At 47.5% G+C, this 20,782-nt stretch overlaps 1 protein-coding gene across 2 annotated transcripts in view; it reads left to right on the top strand.

The window, feature by feature from the left end:
* The first annotated feature begins 218 nt into the window (after positions 1-218).
* PTPN21 (protein tyrosine phosphatase non-receptor type 21) overlaps positions 219-20,782 on the top strand; it is a 75,536-nt gene continuing 54,972 nt past the window's right edge. The window contains exons 1-2 of one of the 2 annotated variants that reach the window (XM_069597207.1): positions 219-527; positions 4,938-5,316. In XM_069597207.1, the coding sequence (XP_069453308.1) occupies positions 5,137-5,316 (180 nt within the window). In that variant the 5' untranslated portion in view covers positions 219-527; positions 4,938-5,136. Of the gene's footprint in view, positions 528-1,872; positions 3,090-4,937; positions 5,317-20,782 lie in introns of those variants that run through there. The other variant, XM_069597208.1, reaches the window with a different exon arrangement.

Genomic DNA, 20,782 nt, shown 5'->3' with positions numbered 1-20,782 from the left:
CACCCTTTACCTGGCACCGAAATGTTACCCCCTCCTCTCATTTTTGTTAAGGCCTCGCTTTATTTGGAAACTCTTAAAATAAGCGGTCATATGATTCAAACAAGCAGCGGCGCGCCCCCTCCCCGGCGGCCGGGCGCAGCTGTCCGCGCCTCCCCCGCCCGCATTCCAGCCCTCTGAGGTCACGGGCCGCCGCCGCCTCTCCGGATCCGCCCGCCCGCCCGGCCCGGGGGAGGGACGCCCGAGCCCGGCCGCCCTGCTGCTCCGGCCGCGCGTCCTCCGGCTGCCCGGCCCGCGCCGGGCCTCTGCGTGCGGCGCCGCCGGCCCCAGCTGCGGGCCTCCGCCCTCGGCGCGGGGGAATGCGCGGCGGGCCGGGGCCGGGGCGACAGGAAGCGAGGCGCGCGGGCTCCGTGAGCGCGCTGCGGCGGGGGCTGGAGTGCGGGCGCGGCTGCGGCGGCAGCGCGGCGGGGCCCCGCGGGGCGGGCCGCTGAGCGGGGCGCGCGGCCCCGAGGATGCGGCGGCGGGAGCAGGTGAGGGCGCGGGGCCCCGGCCCGCGGGGCGCGGGGCGCGGGGGGCGGGGGCGGCGGGGGCTGAGCGCGGGGCTGTGTCCGCCAGCCAACACCCCCGAGTCCGGGGAGGACGCGTCCCGGCTGCCCAGACCCGAGGCAGGGACGAGCGTAACAAAGAGAAAACTCTTCCAGGCTGTCTTCCACTTGAGGCATTTGCAGAGGGGTCTTGAACTTGTATTCGGAGCTCCTCGGTTGATTGTGAGCGGCTAAATTCTGCATCTGGGCTTTAAAAGTCTTAGGCATGTTTGTGCCTCTCGGCACAATATTAAGTGCGAGATTTGCCAGATAACTTTGGCGAGAAGGAGAGGAACGAAGGACTGTTTCGTGGTGATGGCTTGTTTTGGTTTTGGAGTAAAGAGTGTTTACTCTGGAAAAAAGAATTCTTGGGTCTGCAAATTCCGACTTGTGATTTCTGCAAATCCTGATTAGACTGGCCGCTTTTGGCATGCCCGTCTTATTTTCTTTTTTGCTGAGAAAGCCTTATAATAGCGTATGCTCGCAAACGCGTTCATAATAACTCCGCGTGCGCCAGGTGACAACCGCTGTATGCCTAAGGGTTGCTCATAGATTTTCCTTTTTTCTAACTTTGGGATATGATAGGAATTTTATTCTGAAAGTAGTTGTCTGTTGTTTCCAGCACATTTTATTCTCGAGTTCTACGCATAAATGTGTTCACGACAAATATGCGTTGGATTTAATGCTATGTATCTATTCATTATTCTAAGAATACAATTTTAGAGATTATTTTATTTGAAAGCATCATTAATAAAATTACACGTAATGAGGACTGTAGCAACAAAGCGGAAAACTACAGGATTCAGACTTTAAAAGTGTATTTGAGAAGCTTCTGAGAGGGGATGTAAAAACATTAAAATGATACTTGAACATAATTAATATATACCTATTTTTTAAATTTCAAAATAAAGTGATTTTGTAGAGAAACAAAATATCTTAGTATATTTTCCTGCAAAAGCTAATTATGAATGTCTGTTTAGTAATCAGTTAAGACATCCAGACCCAGCTACCTTTCAAATTATTTCATATTATTTTACACCTGAAACAGACAGCCCCCCAAAGCATCTTCAAATTCTACTCTATTCAAACATTCATAACTTTATGACAATATTTGGTAGCAAATACTGTACATAACTGAAAATTGTGTAAATTGTTTCACACACACATACCCTTCAACTTTTTCAATTACTTTTTATAACATCTACCAAAATAAAAAAGAGAAAACATTGGCTTGTCTATATCCTTGATGCACTAAAACATTTCAAACTCAGGGACAGCAAAGTTTTACTCTGCTTCATCAGAGCTTAAATTGATAATTAAGTTATATAATGTAATATCTACTGCCTTCAGGGCGTAATTCATATTTGCAGTGAAGAGAATACCATGTTTGAACATCCCTAATACAAATTTTCATCTTTCCTCTGTACAACTTAACTGTTGTTTCCAGTTACCATAATTTGTATGTAAAATTTAAATTCATTACTTATCTCTTGATAGGGTATTTAGCATATCTATCTATAAGGGTATCTATAATCTTTTAAAATGTACTCATGCATGGCTCATAGGCACTTTTCTAGTTGAAAGGTTATTATTTCAAGTTCTCACTTACGGATTTTATTTTTCATTTTGTCTCAACGAGCTATTTGGTTTATACCCTGACACACACAAGAGCACTGAAAACTGCAGGTAGAGCCCATGTCTTTTCATAATGTCTATTTTCTATTCCCTTCTTTAGTAAGGTGCTTTTACCTTCCAGAGGTACACGGCAAATGCTGTTAAATTAACACAGTGGCTTATGCACTTCTAGTTTTCTTTTTTCTTCTGGCCTTTTCCCTCTATTCCCTGTTTTTAACTTTTATTTTTCTGGCTCTCTGTGGATAACCAGAGCTCAAACAAACAAAACCCGAACCCAGACAACAAAAGCAGAAAGTCGTGGTTGGGTCCTTATTAGAGATACAGCCATGTATGTAATTATAGCTTGCTTGTAATCTACTTAAGAGCAAGGATGGCTTAGGAATTGATTCCTTTTAGACTTTCTGTAGGGCTTCCCTCGGAGAAGGCAATGGCACCCCACTCCAGTACTCTTGCCTGGAAAATCCAATGGACGGAGGAGCTTGGTGGGCTGCAGTCCATGGGGTCGCGAAGAGTCGGATACGACTGAGCGACTTCACTTTCACTTTCCTGCATTGGAGAAGGACATGGCAGCCCACTCCAGTGTTCTTGCCTGGAGAATCCCAGGGACGGGGTCGCACAGAGTCGGACACGAGTGAAGCGACTTGGCAGCAGCAGCAGCAGCCCTTCCCTGGTGGCTCAGCTGGTAAAGAATCCGCCTGCAGTGCGGGAGACCTGCGTTCAGTCCCTGGGAGAAGGAAACGGCCACCCGCTCCAGTACTGTGGCCTGGAGAATCCATGTACAGTCCATGGGGTCGCAAAGAGTCGGACACGACTGACAGTCTCACTACACGTCTCCACAAGGCCCACTGGCGGGCTTCCCCGGTGGCGCTAGAGGTAAAGAACCCCCGACTAAAGCAGGCAGACCTAAGAGACGGGGTCGATCCCTGGGTCGGGAAGATTCCCCTGGAGAAGGAATGGCAGCCCACTCCAGTATTCTTGCCCGGAGCATCCCTTGGACAGAGGAGCCTGGTGGGCTACAGTGCCTGGGGTGGCAGGGTCCAACAGGACTGCAGCGACTTAGCACACACGCCTAAAGGCCCTCTCCACGGCCTTGTCCTCAGAGACGCAGTCCACTTCGGTGAGACGGGATTATGAAGTGTTAGGTCTGCCAAAGCCGAGTAGAGCTAAACGCTGGTTCTCCTCACCCCCGCCCCCACCCCGGCCCAGCCCTGAGCGCCCATCACCTCCGCGGCTGAGGCGCCGTGGGGGAGGCGAGACCGCGGAGGGCGCGTCTGGGCTCGGCCCCCAGCTCAGCCCGCCGCCCTGTGAGGCTGAGAGAGCGCCGCTTCTCCCGAGGACCGGCTTCCGTGTCCGCTGGGGGCTGGCGCTGCCCCTCCGCACGGCGGTTCCCGGCCCCGGCGCCGGGTAAACCAGCTGCGATCGAGCCCAAGGCTGCGTCCTCTGAGGCAGCCTCGGTTCAGAAGACGACGGAGGGCGGGGGCCGTCCCGGGATTCTGCCGATATCTGCGATTTTGTCGACTTGTTGAAGGCGGGGCGCGGGGGGGGGTATTAAAAAAAAAAATCCTGTCAGTGTCAAAGTTCCAAGCTGCAGCTCAATGCCGTTTTGTTTCCGCCCAGGGATTAACGCACCAACTGGCGTGCTTTAAAAAGTTTTACGTCACGTGTTTAGGCTGTGGGGGGCAGTTCTGAGGTAAAGGGACCATGCTCAAACCGCACGCTTGTCTGCAGGGGCGCTAGGCGGGTCCTTTAAGCTTCCCCTGCGGCGTCAGCCCGAGCCTGTCCTCCCTCCGGGAGCGTCCGTTCGGAAACGCGGCGGCAGGCTGAGGGTTCCGGTGCCGCCGAGGCCGCCGGTTGCCCGGGCAACGCCGCCCGCTCTTCCGGGAGCGCGGAGTCGGAGCCCTCGGCGCTGTTGGCCGCACGGGCTCGTTGAGCGCCGTGCTCGCGTCTTTATCTCGGGATGGAGTTCGAAACCTCGTCCAGCTCCTCCTCAGGGCTGTGGCGCCGCCTCGGGCAAGGCTCACCGCCTCTAGGCGTCCCCACCCGGAGACGGGCGCGGGCCAGGCTTTTCAGAGCTGACAGGCTTCTGCGTGGTAATCCGGTCAATGGCGCGTGTAGAGTCTTCTACAGTTTGTTTATAAATAAATCGAAATGGTGACGTAAATATCTGTAAACCGGGAAGTTCTGCAAATGCCTGTTAAGTGTTCACCTCATTTGAACCTCACAGCTGCCACATGTGACAGGGGATGATTCCATTCGGGTTCGGCATTAATTTGCCTAATTGGGACTTGAACGTAGCTCTTTTGGAGGTGTGTGTGGTTTTTTGTTTTGTTTTTTTTTTTTTTTTGACAGTGAACTCACCTAAGGGCTAAAGATACAGTTGGAGTATCGGGGAGCTGAAAAGGGTTAACTATGAAAAAACCCCAGAACTTTAGGAAGAGGACCACTGATTCTCGCTACTAAATTTGGGGCTATAGTGCCAGCCCTAGTCCACACGTGGTGGCCACTATTTGCGGAATTGAATGAGGGGTGCAGTCTGACCCAGGGCCTAACACACCTCTGCTGTGAAACTTCTCTAGCCCCTCCCAGATCCTGCTAAGGCCTTCTTTTTTTCCAGAGGGAAGATAAAGCTTATTCCTTAGATACAGCTTTTATTGATTTTTATTTTTAAAAACAAAGCCGGAGTTGCTGCCGCCCCTGTAACCAGCGTCCCTCTCTCCCCAGCACTGGCGTGGGAGCTCCCATCACCTGGTCTTTGGAGACTCGGTTGCTTTTTGATGGCAGCAGCTGCCGGGTGAGCAGTCGCAGACTCCGCGGTGCTCCTCGTGTCGGGACGGGATCGCTTTCTCTGGCCATCACCACCCCTGGACTGCTGGCGGTGCTGTTCGCTTTTTACCCCTCCAGCTCTTGAAGGGAGAGGAAGATGCCACTGCCATTTGGATTGAAACTGAAACGCACGCGGCGCTACACCGTATCCAGCAAGAGCTGCCTGGTTGCCCGGATCCAGCTGCTCAACAATGAGTTTGTCGAGTTCACGCTGTCCGTGGAGAGCACTGGCCAGGAGAGCCTGGAGGCTGTGGCCCAAAGACTGGAGCTGCGGGAGGTAAGCCACCCCCCACCCCCCTAAAGAAAAATAAAACTGCAGGCTTCTTTGGCCGAATTTTGCTCCATCCTTCCAAGCTACTATAAATGCACGCTGGCTGTGTCTTCTCGAAGTACCTCCCTGGCCAGGATAATCTGGGGCTTCCCTGCTGGCTCAGTTGGTAAAGAATCTGCCTGCAATGCAGGAGACCCAGGTTCCAGCCTTGGGTGGGAAAGATCCCCTGGAGGAGGGCATGGCAACCCACTCCAGTGTTCTTGCCTGAAGAATCTCATGGAGAGAGGAGGCTGGAGGGCTACAGTCCATGGGTCGGAAAGAGTCAGACACCACTGAAGTGGTTGGCCACACAGGCGCTAGGATAACCTGAGTTGAGCCTGTGAGCCCCTCTTCTTGCGAGGAAGGAATGAAACAGAGCAAAGAGGACTTTTCTTGGGGATGCCCCTTAAGAGAACTGGAAAGAATGGATGGCATCACCAACTCAATGGACGTGAGTTTGAGTAGCTCCAGGAATTGGTGATGGACAGGGAGGCCTGGAGTGCTGCGGTTCATGGGGTCGCAAAGGGTCGGACACGACTGAGCGACTGAACTGAACTGAGATTAGGTTTGTTTTTTTTTCCTTACACATTTATTTATGTATTTGGCTGTGCCAAGTCCTAGTTGCGGAGAAGGCAATGGCAGCCCACTCCAGTATTCTTGCCTGGAAAATCCCATGGGCCGAGGAGCCTGGTGGGCTGCAGTCCATGGGGTCCCTGAGTCGACATGACTGAGCGACTTCACTTTCACTTTCATGCATTGGAGAGGGAAGTGGCAAACCACTCCAGTGTTGCTGCCTGGAGAATCCCAGGGACGGGGGAGCCTGGTGGGCTGCCATCTATGGGGTCGCACAGAGTCGGACACGACTGAGGCGACTTAGCAGCAGCAGCAGCAGGTCCTGGTTGCGGCATGCACAATCTTTTACCTGCCATGTGTGGGATCTAGTTCCCTGACTAGGGATGGAACTCCAGACCCCTGGGTTGTGAGCATGGAGTCTTAGCCACTGGACCACCAGGGATATCCCCACAATGCCTGAGTTTTGAAAATGTTTATATGTTCTCCCAAAATGTAAACCAAAATGAAACAGCAATGCATGTTGGCATGTGCGTGAAGAAGCTATCTTCGAAATGGGTCCTTTCAGCCTCCAGGTATCCGGCAGACACCTAGGCAAGTCCTGCCCAAATTCTTGACCCACAAAACTGTGAGCAAGATAAAATAGTTGTTTTAAGACACTTAAAAAAAAAAAAAGAAAAGAAAAGAAAAAAGGAATGCATTTTGGAGTGTCCAAGTAGTTCTGACCTTCTAGTATTTTTTTTTTTTTGACCTTCTAGTATTGATCCCACATGGGTCATCCTGATTTGGTAGAGTTTACTGACTTTATTCGTTTGTTCAGCATTCAGTGACTCTCTTGCTCGTGCGTGTCTGCGTGCTTAGTCACTTCAGTGGTGTCCAACTCTTTGTGACCGTGACCTTTTGGACTGTAGCCAGCTAGGTTCCTCTGTCCATGAGATTCTCCAGGCAAGAAGACTGGAGTGGGTTGCCATGCCCTCCTCTAGGGGATCTTCCCAACCCTAGGGTCGAGCCCGAGTCTCTTATGTCTCCTGCGTTGGCAGACAGGTTCTTTACCATCTGAGCCACCAAGGGAAGCCCTTTGTTTTCCACAGGTCAAGCCAAATTTTGAGAGACATGTTTCGGTTTGAATTCTGGTTTCTGCATCAATTTAGTTGTTTAACATTAGGTGAGGAATGTGACCTGTCTGAGCTCTGGTTCCCTCATCTGAACCACAGGGTGACAGTGAGGCCTAACGCTCGGAATGACTGTGTGATTTAATGTGCACGTAAAGCCATAGCTCCGATAACTATAGTCTGTTACAGTAATCATAGGATTTTCCTAGAAAAGCCCTAATCCAGTCTGAAGGAAGTTGTGGTGTCCTCAAGGACCCGCATAATGTCCTGCATTTAAAATGCTGTGTAAGGCCTGTGAAGAAAAGGGCTCTAATTAAACCCAGGCCTCTTTGGTCTTTGGCTGCCTGCTTCTGGGGTAAGAGAGAGATGGAAAAGCTAGTTATTTCACTTAAATGCCTATGTTATAGTCTTGACTGGGAAATCCTGCTGATTTATAGTTTATGAAAAGTCAAGAAAAGATAAACTGTGTCCCTGGTGAGCATCCCATCATTGCATCAGTCAGTATTAAAGACATATTAAGGGCCAAGCACATTGAAAAAGACCCTGATGCTGGGAAAGATGGAGGGCAGAAGAAGGGGACAAGAGAGGATGAGGCGGTTGGATGGCATCACTGACTCGATGGACACGAAAGGGAGGGGAAAGTCGCTCAGTCATGTCTAACTCTTTGTGACCCCATGGACTGTAGCCCTCCAGGCTCCTCTGTCCATGGAATTCTCCAAGCCAAAATGCCAGAGTGGGTAGCGTTCCCTTCTCCAGGGGATCTTCCCAATCCAGGGATCGAACCCAGGTCTCCTGCATTGCAGGCCGATTCTTTTCCAGCTGAACCACTAGGGAAGCCCAATGGACATGAGTTTGAGCAAACTCTGGGAGGTGTTGAAGGACAGAGAAGCCTGCCCTGCTGCAGTCCATGGGGTCACAAAGAGTCGGACATGACTGAGCGACTGAGCGGCACGTATAGGTACCGGGAGCTCAGCCTGGCGTTGATACCGATAAGAAATAGACACGAGGCACGGATGATGAGAGAAGCAGGAGGCACTGTCGACATTAGGGAGAGGCAGCGGAGGGAAGGCTTCCTGGGGCGAGTGATGTCTGAGCTCGGACCGGAAGGATGGGGCGGGGTGGTCAGGGGCTGGAAAAGACTGGCCCCACATGGCCAGAGAGACAAGGCAGGTAATCTCCTTGGTACCTGGGGAGGGAGAGGCAGGGCTGCAGGCCAGGGCCCACCCAGTGCGGGGTTCTTCTGGTTTGGGGCTTGTCCTGCAGATTAGGAAGTTAGTGAAGAGGTTTTATTTTTTCACTTTATTTTAAAAAATTGTTTTTTCTTTTTTGGCCATGCTGCGAGGCATGCAGGATCTTAGTTCCCAGACCAGGAGTCAAACTCGTGCCCCCCTGCAGTAGAAGCATAGAGTCTTCACCCCTGGACTGCTAGGGAAGTCCCAGTGAAGAGTTTTTTAAACGAAGCCATGCCGCCTCTGGAGAAAATGATTAGAAAAGAGTGGTTGTGGTGCAGACAGCAGTCACTCGGATCTGGATGGGGCTGAGGAGGAGTGAGCTGAGCCTGGAGATCTTGGGGATCTACCTGTCAGGTGATTCGGAGGGACTGGCCAGGGTCCAGGTGGATCCTAAGGTTTCTGGTAAATGGTGGGGACTGCCCCCGGGGGAAGAAACAGAAGGAAGAGCAGGCTGGAGGGGAGTTGGCGGAGGTGTGTGGGCCGCTCACCTCCGACGTGCTGAGCTTCAGGTGCCAGTTGGAGATGCCGAGCAGGCAGAGCATGCCGGGTCCGGAGTCCGGGTGGGAGGAACGTTAGAAGGAAAGGAGGTGCAGCGGCCCAAGACGGGGAAAGTGAGCCAGAAGAGCCCGCCTCAGTGACTGGTCCTGCCTGCCTGCGTTTATTTAGTCCCCTCTCTATTGTTCCCTTCACCCATTTTTCCTTTTTCCCTATTTTTTTTTCCTGTGATTTCTTCCTCATGCACCTGGTCTGCCTATAACCACTAGAGTCAATTTGTTGAAGAACTGTGGTTCATTTATTAGTTACAGTAAATTAACGATGGTTAGTATGTTAAGATGTGAAAAGTCCTTCATAAGCACAGGTTGAGCTGAACCCACAGGCATTGTTTTGCTTCTTTGTTAGTCAAGAAGCCCAGAGAAGTTGCCATCCCTTGTGTGCGATGATCAGACTCAGAAAAGAGCAGCTTCATCCAGCTGTGGGTATATGACGAGAGTGATTTTTTAACAGAAAGGAAGAGTGCTCTAGGTGGGAACAGGTGTGACCCCTAGAAAATGTCTTGCCCCCGGACAGGCTGTCCCACCATTTCCAACATTTTAGTACAATCATGGTCAGAAAGTTAGTTTGTATAGCAAACTTTTCAAAGCTTCAGAAGCTCTGCTCTGTAGGATATAAACAGGTGGCTTAGGCCCAGGCCTAGTCCTACCCAATGATTATTTAGAAATCATCTGAGTCAGGGCAGCGGCTGTTCTTACTTTGTGTCCATACATCACTCATGAGATTCAGTCAAGAGATAGTGGTTTGTTATCTTGCATTAGTCTCCTGTCAAGAAAGCTCAGAATCATAGCATGTAGATTTGGCTGATAAGATTTTGCTACTGCCCGAATTTAAGCTGATAGCATAAACCTTTACTTTCTTTGAAGGGTGAATATCAGTTCACTTCTATTGTGAATCTGCCTGCAATGTAGGAGACCTGGTTCGATTCCTGGGTCAGGAATATCCGCTGGAGAAGGGATAGGCTACCCACTCCAGTATCCTTGGGCTTCCCTGGTGGCTCAGCTGGTAAAGAATCCACCTGCAGTGTGGGAGACCTGAGTTTGTTCCCTGGGTTGAGAACATCCCTGGGAGAAGGGAATGGCTACCCACTCCAGTATTCTGGCCTGGAGAATTCCATGGACTATTCCATGGGGTCGCAAAGAGCTGGACGTGACTTGTCAGTCTTTATAGTTCTTTTTGACCAAGTGAGATATTTGATAGTACATTAAGGAACTAAAAACTGAAAGGTTAGTATATTTATATCCAATGTAGTTAACCTGCATTGTCAACTTTCTTCTGAACCCACCGTATTTGAGCTGTGAAAAGTGGCTTTTTAAAATGGGGGTGCGGGGGGGTTGCTGCAGGAAAACATTGCTGTTCGTGGTAGCAACAGCCTCTCAGAGCTGCTGAAACTCCTTGCATGTCGTTGAGTTTCATAACTGTTTCAAGATAGGCTGTCAAAGTCTTTACAGAATTTAACGGGAATTAGAAAAACTTTCTAATTGTGAAAGTGTGTGTTACCGAGGTTTGATGGGGGTGGTGAGACAAGAGTGTGTCACCCACGAGGCAGTGTGTCTGAAAGAATGTTAAAGTCTAGAGTGAGATGGTCAGACCTAAAGACCTGTTTTGGAGAGGAAGCCCTGTGTTACCCCAGCTCATTGGAAATTTGTAAAACCAGGAGGCAAGTGTAGTCACGTATGATGAGACACAGAATTCCGGTGTCTCATCGTAAGTTAGGATGAGGGCTCTGAGTGTGTTTGCCCTCTGGCTAGGCCAGGATCTCCCCGTAGACAGGCTGTTTGGGAATCAGAGCAAACCGGACATTGCTTGGTGAGCGTGGAGTCAGAGAAGGGAAGTTGCCCGGAAAGCCTTACGTGTATCTTCCACGGGGAGTGGCCGTGCCTCCAGGACAGTCGAGGCGTCCTGTCTGGGCCGCCCGGGCCGGCACTGCCTCTGTGGGCTTCTTGAATAGGCCAGCCTGCTCAGCGACTAGTTGAGACATGTTGCCAGCTGGGTTGGAAACACCTGGGTTTGGGTCCCAGTGTTGCCACCTACCAGTTGTGTGCTCTTGGGCCAGTTACTTAATTCCCAAGCCCAGTGGCTTTGCATCTGTGAGCTGGGAATGATACTGTTGCCTCTTTGACAGGGGTTGTGAGGGTACAATCTTATCGAGAAAACTCAGCAGAGCACCTGGCATTTGGGAAACTCTCGGTGTGACTCTTCAGCACTGTCCTTGGTGTTTGACTCCCATTTCCACGCTATGCTCATTGACCTCTTCAAATGAACTCCTTTCTTTCTTTTATAAGTATCTTTGCTTCTTCCGTTTACTAAGAGAATACATGTTTTTTTATAAAATGTTCTTATATCGATAGTACAAATAGAGTGGCCACTAGTAATGGCACTTCTTACCTCACTAAACAGAATTTTAGTACACCACTGTAATGTAGCAGTTCTGTTGGAACCTCTGTCTTCATGCCAGGGGTAATTTGTACAGCGTCACTGCCCACAAACAGAGCTTAAGTAGGTCTTTACTTCTCTTTCTTCCCTCTTGCTCTCAAACTAACCTCTAGGATTTAAACAAACAAAAAAAAAGGAAGCTTTTACTTAAGGTTTATATTTTTTCTCTAAGGCATGTCTTTCTCAGGAATTCTTTTAAATCTTATATTATGTTTGATAATCACATTTTAATTGTGCTCTCCTGGGTTTTAATTAGATTCATTGTAAAATATAATTTATTTTCTTAAAAATTTTAATTCGTTTATTATCTCGGCTGTGCTAGGTCTTCGTTCCTGCGTGTGGGTTTGTTTTTCTCTCTAGTTGCGGCGAGTAGGGCCTCCCCTCCAGCTGGTCCAGGCTCCCCCCCCCCCTTGCGGTGGCTTCTCCTGCTGCGGAGCCGCGCTCCGGGCCGGCGGGATCGGGAGCTCAGGCCCGAGGGCTGTGGCGCGCGGCTCAGCTGCTCTGCGGTGTGTGGAGTCTTCCCGGATCAGGTGTCTTCCTGTCTCTGCTGCACCGGCAGGCGGATTCTCGATCGCCGAGCCACCAGGGAAGCGCCCTTTCTGCAGCTTCTTGCTCAGTAGACTACCCTTGCCCCATAGGCTTTTAATCGTTTTTTTGTGCGTGTTTTCATTCATTGATACACATTCATCGAAACTTACTAGGCACCCTGTGCCGGGGGCCTGTGCCCGGTGTGCAGGTTATGGAGCTTCGGAGGACCCAGCAGAACTGGTTTCTACCTCCCACCCCCCACCCCCCGCCCCCCCAGCGGTACCTCACATCATGTGATCCAGCTATTCTCCTTGGCGTATGTCTTAGTCCGCTCAGGCTGCCCTAACGAAGTGTCACAGATGGCGTGGCCCATAAACCACAGAGACTGATCTCTCACCCTTCTGGAGGCTGGGGGTCAAAGGTCAGGTTGTCCCCGTGGTCAGGCTCTGCTGAGGGCCCTCCTCTCCTCTGGCTGGCGGCTTGCCGGTATCTCACTGTGTCCTCACCCGGCAGAGAGCAGGAGAAATGTGATTTCTTTTATAGCATGTCTGTCTTTATCTTAATGTTCTTATTCAGCTTAAATTTGCATTTGGTTGGAGTTTTTAAGTTTTTAGATCTCCAGTTAGAAAAACAGGACATTTTAAAAATCCTGGAAGCCTTCTGGGGACTTCCCCGGTGGTCCAGTGGTTAAGACTCTCACTGCCAGGTCTGGGTTGGATCCTGGTCAGGGAGCTAGGATCCCACAAGCCCCTTGGCACAGCCAAAAAAGAAAAAAAAAAAACAAACCTGGACTTTTGAAGATAAGGTTTTCATGCTTCTGCTGTGATACATTATGTGTTAGTTTTATAACTTAAGTTTTAGAGGGCAGTTTTCTTTCAGCTGTTCGTGAATGCTTTGTGTAGAGGGAACAAGGATCCCATTGTTTTCTGCATGTATAGCATACATACATAACTTTTCCAAATAAACAGCTTTCAAATGGCTGCTAAGCACCCCTAAGGTTACCTCTGAAGCATTTTATTGAAAAAGTTGAAAAGTCTAGCAAAACTTAGAAGTTCTCACTGTGGCCTCTCATTTTAAAATTATTATTTGATATTTGGTTACTTTGTTCTGATTTATCACAGATATTCAGAAAATTGTATTTGAAATGCACCCCACACATGCTAAGTTTTGACTCCTTGGTGTGTAACCTCCGTCTTAGTAGGACTGTTGCTTCACCGGTGTCTGAAGTGGTGCTTGTCCCTCCTAGGGTGGGCTTCTGCAGTGGCTCAGCGGTGGAGGACCCACCTGCAGTGCAGGAGGCGGCAGGTTCGATCCCTGGGTTGGAAACATCCCCTGGAGAAGGGACGGCAGCCCATTCTAGAATTGTTGCCTGGGAAATCCCATGGACAGAAGAGCTTGGCGGGCTGCAGTCAGTGAGGTCACAGAGAGTCAGACAGGACCATCACCACCTTACAGTGCATGGTTGCAGAATCAGTGTCCCCTGAGTTTAAAAGTTAAGGTTCTTGCTTTGAATTTAGACTGATAAGCAAAGACCACAGTTCAGTCAAGTCAGCCTTTATTTGCTGTATGGTTTTACTTCCTGGAGAGAGTTGAACATTTACAGACTTTGAGCAGAGGTAGCAGAGAACCTCTTTTCTTTAGACTTTTTTCTTTTTCATTTTGGGATTCTTCTGAAATACTTAGAGCGTGTATTTCAGAGGCTGTCTGGGGTGAGATTGCTATGTCAGGGGAATGGCAGCTTCTTTGCTGAATGTTAAACCGATTCTTCTCACACTGTTTTCTGGCAAATGGGGACATTTTTTGTCTGTGGGATTTGTTGGAATCAAAGAGGAATCAAGCATTTAATACAAACCATTGCTCTCAAGCACTACTTTAGAAAGTGTTCTTGGCCATCAGTGTTTTATTTTAAATTAGCGTCTTAGGTATTCCAAATATCCACTGACCTTATCTTGACTGTTATCTGAGTAGGCCTCAAGAATTTCATGCGCATTTCCGCCTGTACTAGCTATTTTCATTTGGGCTCTAAAAATAGCTGAAATATGTGTACGGTAAGAGTATAGTACCTGCAAACTTTTTAGCCTTTGGGCTGAGCTTTTACTCATTCAGGTGTGTATGTTATAAAACAGGAAAGGTTGACTTATAGACAAGGATCAGTAAATATTTTAGTTTGATCTTTTGGACCGTCTGCAGCAAATTTAAATCTTAGATTGGCCTCTCTATCTAAATAAAGCTTTCCAAAGTCCAAACTTGATTATAAATGAGCAAGGATTTTTCTTGACTCTTAGATTTTTCTGTTACTTCTCCTACTTGGTCTAAATAATTAAAACTAGTCATATAAGTAACTAGAGGGATTTTATATACAAACATGGAGATACTATGCACTTTGCAATAATGTATCACACAAGTTATTACAGGTTTTGGACACCTGTTTACGCAAAGAAACGGAGTGTTCAACCTTTACTGAATTTCTAGTAAATTTCAGGGCTCACGGCCTGAGCCGTTCTTCCGCCAGTGCTGGATTTTTCACCTGAGAGACACTGGCGATGTCCTTGAACGTCTCTCGCCAGCGGTATGTCCCCGCAGTGTGGTCTCGTGACCATGTGGAATCGAGAGTGGATTTACAGAGGTTTGTGAGTCGGTAACAAGATGGCAAGGAGGGGAACTGATGGCGTTCCAGGGGAGCCCTCTACGTTCTTCATTATCCTTGGTGCATATGGCTTCAGATCGCATTCCTTTGATACTAGATGCTGTTAGCAGCTTTTTGCCGTCCTCCTTGTGGGTGGATGCATGTTGTTGCTGGAAGCTTAGCATCTCTTATTTAATCCTCACAGTGAGTTGGCCATTCTCTCTTCCATTTTAAAAGGAGGAAACTGAAGTTCTGAAAAATAGGGTGCTTTGCAGTGCTCACCTGGGCAATCGTACAGCTAATACGCAGAGGAGCCGGAATTTGAGTTTGTATGCGTCAGGCTTCTGCTTGAACTTTGACCTGTAAAGTTGTTTTTTTTTTAATGAGTTTTAAAATCTTAAGTGTCATGGACCCTTTGTAGAATCTGATCAAAATGCAGAATCTTGCACACAATTTCAGGTGAGTCTAGGATCCACCCCTCTTTCCATTCATCGATGAGCTCAGGTGGTGGGCCTCAAGGCCTCTTGGATGAGGCAGTCTTTCCCCTTCTCTCGGCTAAACAGGGTCTCTTTCTTCCCTGCTCTTTGTTTTTCCAGAGGGAAGGTGGTGGTAGTGAACATTTGTGAAAAATTCAAGACCTTCATATTTTTAAGAAAACAATTTGCCTCTGAAGTATCACTCCTTACCCCCTTCCCCAGCCAATGCTTCTTTTGAATGGCCTTTAGATTTTAGGAAAGGACATTTGGGGTGTTCATTTCCTCTCTTGGATAACTTACTGTTACAGAAAAAAAGAAAATCTCCTTTCAAGGAGGAAAGGGAGCAGATTGTGAACGGTAGCTCCTTCATCGCGTCTCCGGCAGTGGATCCTCATCTTTCTCCCACCAGGCAGCGCCTTTGTGCCCACCCAGGCAGTAGGTGTGTGGCCGTTCTCCCCTGGCGGGAAGGGTTACTCATATTTCCTTCAGGCATTAACCAACCCCCGCAGCTAGTTGTTGAGCAGTCTACTTTACTCTTGTCAGAATACACACCCTGTCTGAACTTGGCTTTTTCTTTTCTGTTAACAAAGCTTTTGCTCATATCACTGTTGTAAACAATATGTTGCTTTAGCAAATATTTTTCTATTTGGTTCTCTAAGCAGTTTGTTCATACATAAATGTCACTTAGGTTTATCTTTCAGTGAACTGACAGGATATCCAAAGGCAACTTAAATTCCTCAGAATCATCTTAAGATGTTAATTTCACTAGAATGAACATGCATGGCCCAGATCCTATATGAGAAGGAGCGGCTTGTTGTAGAAATAACTCTTGTCAAGGGTTTGTGTCACTTCATCTAGACTACCCAAATGAAATCACTAAAAGGTGTGCAGGGCTTTTATTTATGACTAGGACACTGTAATGGTGTTATTTTGAACAAGTTTTAACTGAGCAGGCTAAGAAAATATACAAGTAATTCCGTGCTGGGTGGCGGCAGCTCATTTCTCTGTGAATCGAAAAACAGCTTGTCTGTGCTCAGTCACGTTATAGTTATTTAGACGGCTCAGTCTTTGACTTGAGAAATTCGTTTCCATGTCAAATGACTTTTCAGCAGACGTCAGATTCCAGCGTTACGGGCGACCAGGTGGGGATCCAGGGCTAGGTGACCGTGCGCACTCCCTGTGTGGCCGAAGGAGAGCAGCTCCTGTGGCCCCTGTGTGTTTCGTGCGTGACTGTTGCCTGTGGCAGCAGCAGTAGCTTTCTGCTGGATGCTGACCGTGCGCCTCGCCGCTGCACTAGACGTGTCGGTGCAGGCATTCTCAGTCTCATCCTGCGTGCAACTGAGTTCCTTCCTCCTCCCGCCGTCTCAGAAATGGAGTGGACCAGAGACCGCAGCCTCCAGACCACGGTGGGGTCCTGACGCAGGACATGTGTGTTGTGTGTGTGTGCAGTTGCTCAGTTGTGCCTGACTCTTTGAGACCCTGTGGACTGTAGTCCCCCAGGTTCCTCTGTCCATGGGATTTTTCCAGGCAAAAATACTGAAATGGGTTGTAGGGGATCTTCCCAACCTAGGGGTCAAACCTGAGCTCTAACCTGCGACTCCGGCCTTAGCAGGCGGACTCTTTACCACTGAACCACCTGGGAAGCCATTACTTGTTTAGTGTAGAGTTATTTTTCTTTAGCCATTTCTGTTTTCTTTTTTCATCATGTAAATTTGTTCATTGGTTAGAATAATTAACAGAGAAAAATGACTCAAGATGTTGTTCTTAAGTCAGCCAATGAAGCTCAAGAACCATGCCACTGAGAATGAAAAATATTCCAAATGATGTCCTTTCTCTTCCTTCCAGGGTTTGGAGTGGATTATCTAGAAAATAACCTTAATTCTCACCCATATTTTGCAAATGCTTATTTGTTTGTATTTTTGTTAACTGGCATGCGTTTTGAAGTCAGATTTACATCTGAATGGTGACCTAAGGAAAAGAAGCATGTTTGATAATGAAACATACGTCTAAGACGACGAATCAGTGTTTGTACAGTATCTGTCCCCCGTTGCTGGAGTGCAGACTTCACTGTCCATCACAGTGCTGCCTGGCCTGCTTAGGGCAGCCAGCGAGCGGCGCCCCCGGCTAGAGCCGAGGTCTTCCCGATGCAGGCTTAGCGCTTTTCCCTCAGCAGCACACTGCTTTTTCTTTGAGCCATTGCCATTCTCGTAAAGAAAAACAATCCAGTCATTATATATTTTTAAATAATTTATTTTAAAAGGAAAGAAAGGGAAAGACAAGGAAAAGTTGCCAGAGAGAAAGCCCTGTTACTGAAGGGCTAGCACTTAAGTATAGAATTTTCTATGCTACAGAAGACGTAATGAGAAATTTTATACTATTTCAGGGGACTTAAACTCTGATAACCAGAGCTAATGTTACTTGAGGACTTACTCTTGCGTGTTCTCAGCCCTTTAAATGTTTCTGTTTATTTCGATCCCTACCAGCCCTATGAAGGAGGCAGTCTCATGCCCATTTTGTAGGTGGGGTGAACTGAGGCCAACAGGTGTCGAGTAAACTTGCGGTTAATAGTGCTTCCGGCTCCCTGATCAGCACCTTTCCCCTCTGTAGTTAACCTGGGGCCAGTGACAGGTGGCCTGCACCGAGCTCATGCCCTTAAGGGCCGTTTGTAAGAGTTGCAGCCTCCCAAATCTGATGGAGATTGTTTTAAGTACTTTTGAAATGTGTTATCTTTTATTTTAATTACTACAGTCTATTTTGCTTAAAATATGATGTTGAAGTTGCATCAGGCAAGGAAAGATAAAGCCTGAGAAGGAGCGTGAATCACGATCAGGCCTCGAGGCGTGGTTCGGAACATCTGAAATGCTGAGCGCAGAGCCGCTTGATAGGAAGCCTCTTGCGAGCTTGTTCCCTGGCAGAGTTGGAAGCTGCAGTCTGCTGAAATACAGCCCAGGAGAGCTGCCGCTGAGAGGTTTTCCAAAGCAAGATCTGGCCGCAGTGCTGTTGGCCGGACTTGGGGGCTTCTAGAGTCAGAGTCTGCCTCCAGGCAAGAAACAGTGGTGGAGCCGGGGAGCCTGCTGAAGCTCTTGCTGCCTTTATTGTTGAAGCCGGGTCACTGAGATTCAGCTGCTCTGTGCACAGGTGTCTTTCAGTCTGCTACAGCGGTTCCTCCCACCAGCCAAGTGTAACCATTCTACCATCTGTGAATTACGGGCGTGGGGACAGTGCCACGCACGTTGTTATTCCATCTTTAATTCTTCTGCAAGTCATGTTTCTATCGTTTAAACTTTGGTTTTTAGCCACATCATGCGGCGTGTGGGGCCTTAGTCCCCTGATCTGGGATCAAACCTGAGTCCCCTGCACTGGAAGAGCAGAATCCTAACCACTGGACTGCCAGGGAAGTCCCTGTTTGTTTTTTTTTGTTGTTGTTAATTGAGACTTTTATCATTATATTCCTTATTTTAGCCATTATATTCCCTGAATATACGGTAGTTGGATATAGGAATAGAGAACAGTTCCTGTTATCCTTAGTAGCACATACATACTAGTGGCTTGTTCATTCTCTTCTGCTTCTGAGTGAAATGAAAATATTGTATATATTAAAAAGAAATCTATGTATTTATATTTATCTATTTGACTGTACCAGGTCTTAGTTGTGGCATGCTGTGATCCTTGATCAGGGGTTGAACCTGGGCCCCCTGCATTAGGAGCTCTGATTCTTAGCCACTGGACCACCAGGGAAATCCCTTGTATATATTTTTAAGTAGCACTTCTTGGAATAAAATATAACTGGCATTATGGTACTTAAACAATTAAAAAATATTGAGTGTGTGTTTCTGAGTTAAGTACTCCCCATCCCCTACCCCATTCCTTGATCCTCAATGAACAGCTTCGATTAAAAGGAAATCCATTAGACCCTTGAGTGTGGCCTTTATTACATGGAACTTCATATTATTGATAAAAAAGGGGAAATAGCTTTTTTACATTAGAAAGGGATACACTTTTATTCTTTTCTTGGAGTATTTGTGTCTATGGAAGAAGTATTTGTTAAAAGTAGAAAAACACCTAATAAATATGCAAGGGAAAAGATTAGTTCTTGTATGATGAAACCATGGTTTTCAAACTCCCTCGATTAATGAAGAAGCAAACATAGCTTGTTGTAACAGAAGTCTGATATTCTTCACATGCATAATTAGGATTTTAACCAGGAAAGTAATTTCCCTGATTTTTTAAAAATCTTCAGCTCTTTCGTGGTAATACTAGTTTAATGGCAGTGGAGCGGTTGTATTTTTTTTTTAAGGCAGTGGAAAATACGTGGGGTAACGTTCTTTTAGACAATAGATGTTAACCGTGACCGTATTCATGGATAGTTTTAAACTCCCCATTCTCATTCCCTTTCTCTCTCTGTGGCCTTCCCCCGCATCAGCATTTCTTTGTCTTTTGGCCATGATCGCCTGGGATGTGGGATCTTAGTTCCCTGATCAGAGACTGAATGCATGCCGCCTGCAGTGGGAGCCCTGAGTTCTAACCACTCGACTACCAGGGAAGTCCCCATAACCCTTTCAGTATAACATGGAACAGCTGTAACTTTTAAAAAAACTTTTTGTTTTGTATTAGGGTATAGCCAGTTAACAAGCAGCTTGTGATAGTTTCAGGTGAATAGCGAAGGGATTCAGCCATACATATACTTGTATCCATTCTCCCACAAATTCCCTCCCGTCCAGGCTCCTACATGACGTTGAGCAGAGTTCCCTGTGCCACACAGTAGGTCCTGTAAATACAGCCTGTACACACTGCTATATTTAAAATAGTGTGTCCGTGACCATCCCAAACTCCCTAACTGTCCCCACCCCCTGCTTTTGCCCTCGCTCCAGTAACCATACGTTTGTTCTCTAAGTGAAACAGCTATGATATAGCCTGACAGGAGTGAATGTCAGGAAAATAAGCAGCTGTTCCTAAATAAGCCCATTTCAGCCCTTCTTTTCTTGTTTACGTTACGTGGTTACAACTAAAAGTATTGCTCGTGGTGAGACAAGAGAGAAGGAGTAACTAATACTTCAAGAAAATGTGAAAAAAACTTTTCCTGTGACTTAATTGAAATATAAAGACTGTAATATGGCCAAATTAGACTGAGGTTATCTTTTTTCACTGTCAATAAGAAGAGAACAGCTACCATTTATCCGTTGCCCTAAAACAGGCATTTGTGAATTAAGCTAATAAGCAAGCCCCAAAAGGCCCAAATTTCGGAGATTTGAACAAAGAGAATGTTCAAACTGCTGCACAGTTGCACTCATCTCACACGGAAGCAAAGTAATGCTGAAAATTCTCTAAGCGAGGCTTCAACAGCATGTGAACCGAGAACTCCCAGATGTTCAGGCTGGGTTTAGAAAGGCAGAGGAACCAGAGATCAAATTACCAACATCCACTGGATCATAGAAAAAGCAAGAGAGTTCCAGAAGAACATCTGCTTTATTGAGTATGCCAAAGCCTTTGTGTGAATCGCAACAAACTGGGAAATTCTGAAAGAGATGGGAATACTAGACCACCTTATCTGCCTCCTGAAAAATCTGTGTGCTGGTCAAGAAGCAACAGTTAGAACTGGACATGGAATAATGGACTGGTTCCAAATCGGGAAAGGAGTACGTCAAGGCTGTATATTGTCACCCTGCTTATTAAACTTCTATGCAGAGTACATCATGTGAAATGCTGGGCTGGATGAAGTGCAAGCTGGAATCAAGATTGCCGGGAGAAATACCAATAAGCCCAGATATTCAGATGACACCACCCTTATGGCAGAAAGCGAAGAGGAACTGAAGAGCCTCTTGATGAAAATGAAAGAGGAGAGTGAAAAAGCTGGCTTAAAACTCAGCATTCAAAAAACTAAGATCATGGCATCTTGTCCAA

Source organism: Ovis canadensis, chromosome 7 (assembly GCF_042477335.2).
Source record: "Ovis canadensis isolate MfBH-ARS-UI-01 breed Bighorn chromosome 7, ARS-UI_OviCan_v2, whole genome shotgun sequence".
Classification (NCBI taxonomy): Eukaryota; Metazoa; Chordata; class Mammalia; order Artiodactyla; family Bovidae; genus Ovis; species Ovis canadensis.
The sequence above is the reverse complement of the archived record's forward strand: the minus strand, read 5'-3'. Positions and strand labels throughout refer to the sequence as shown.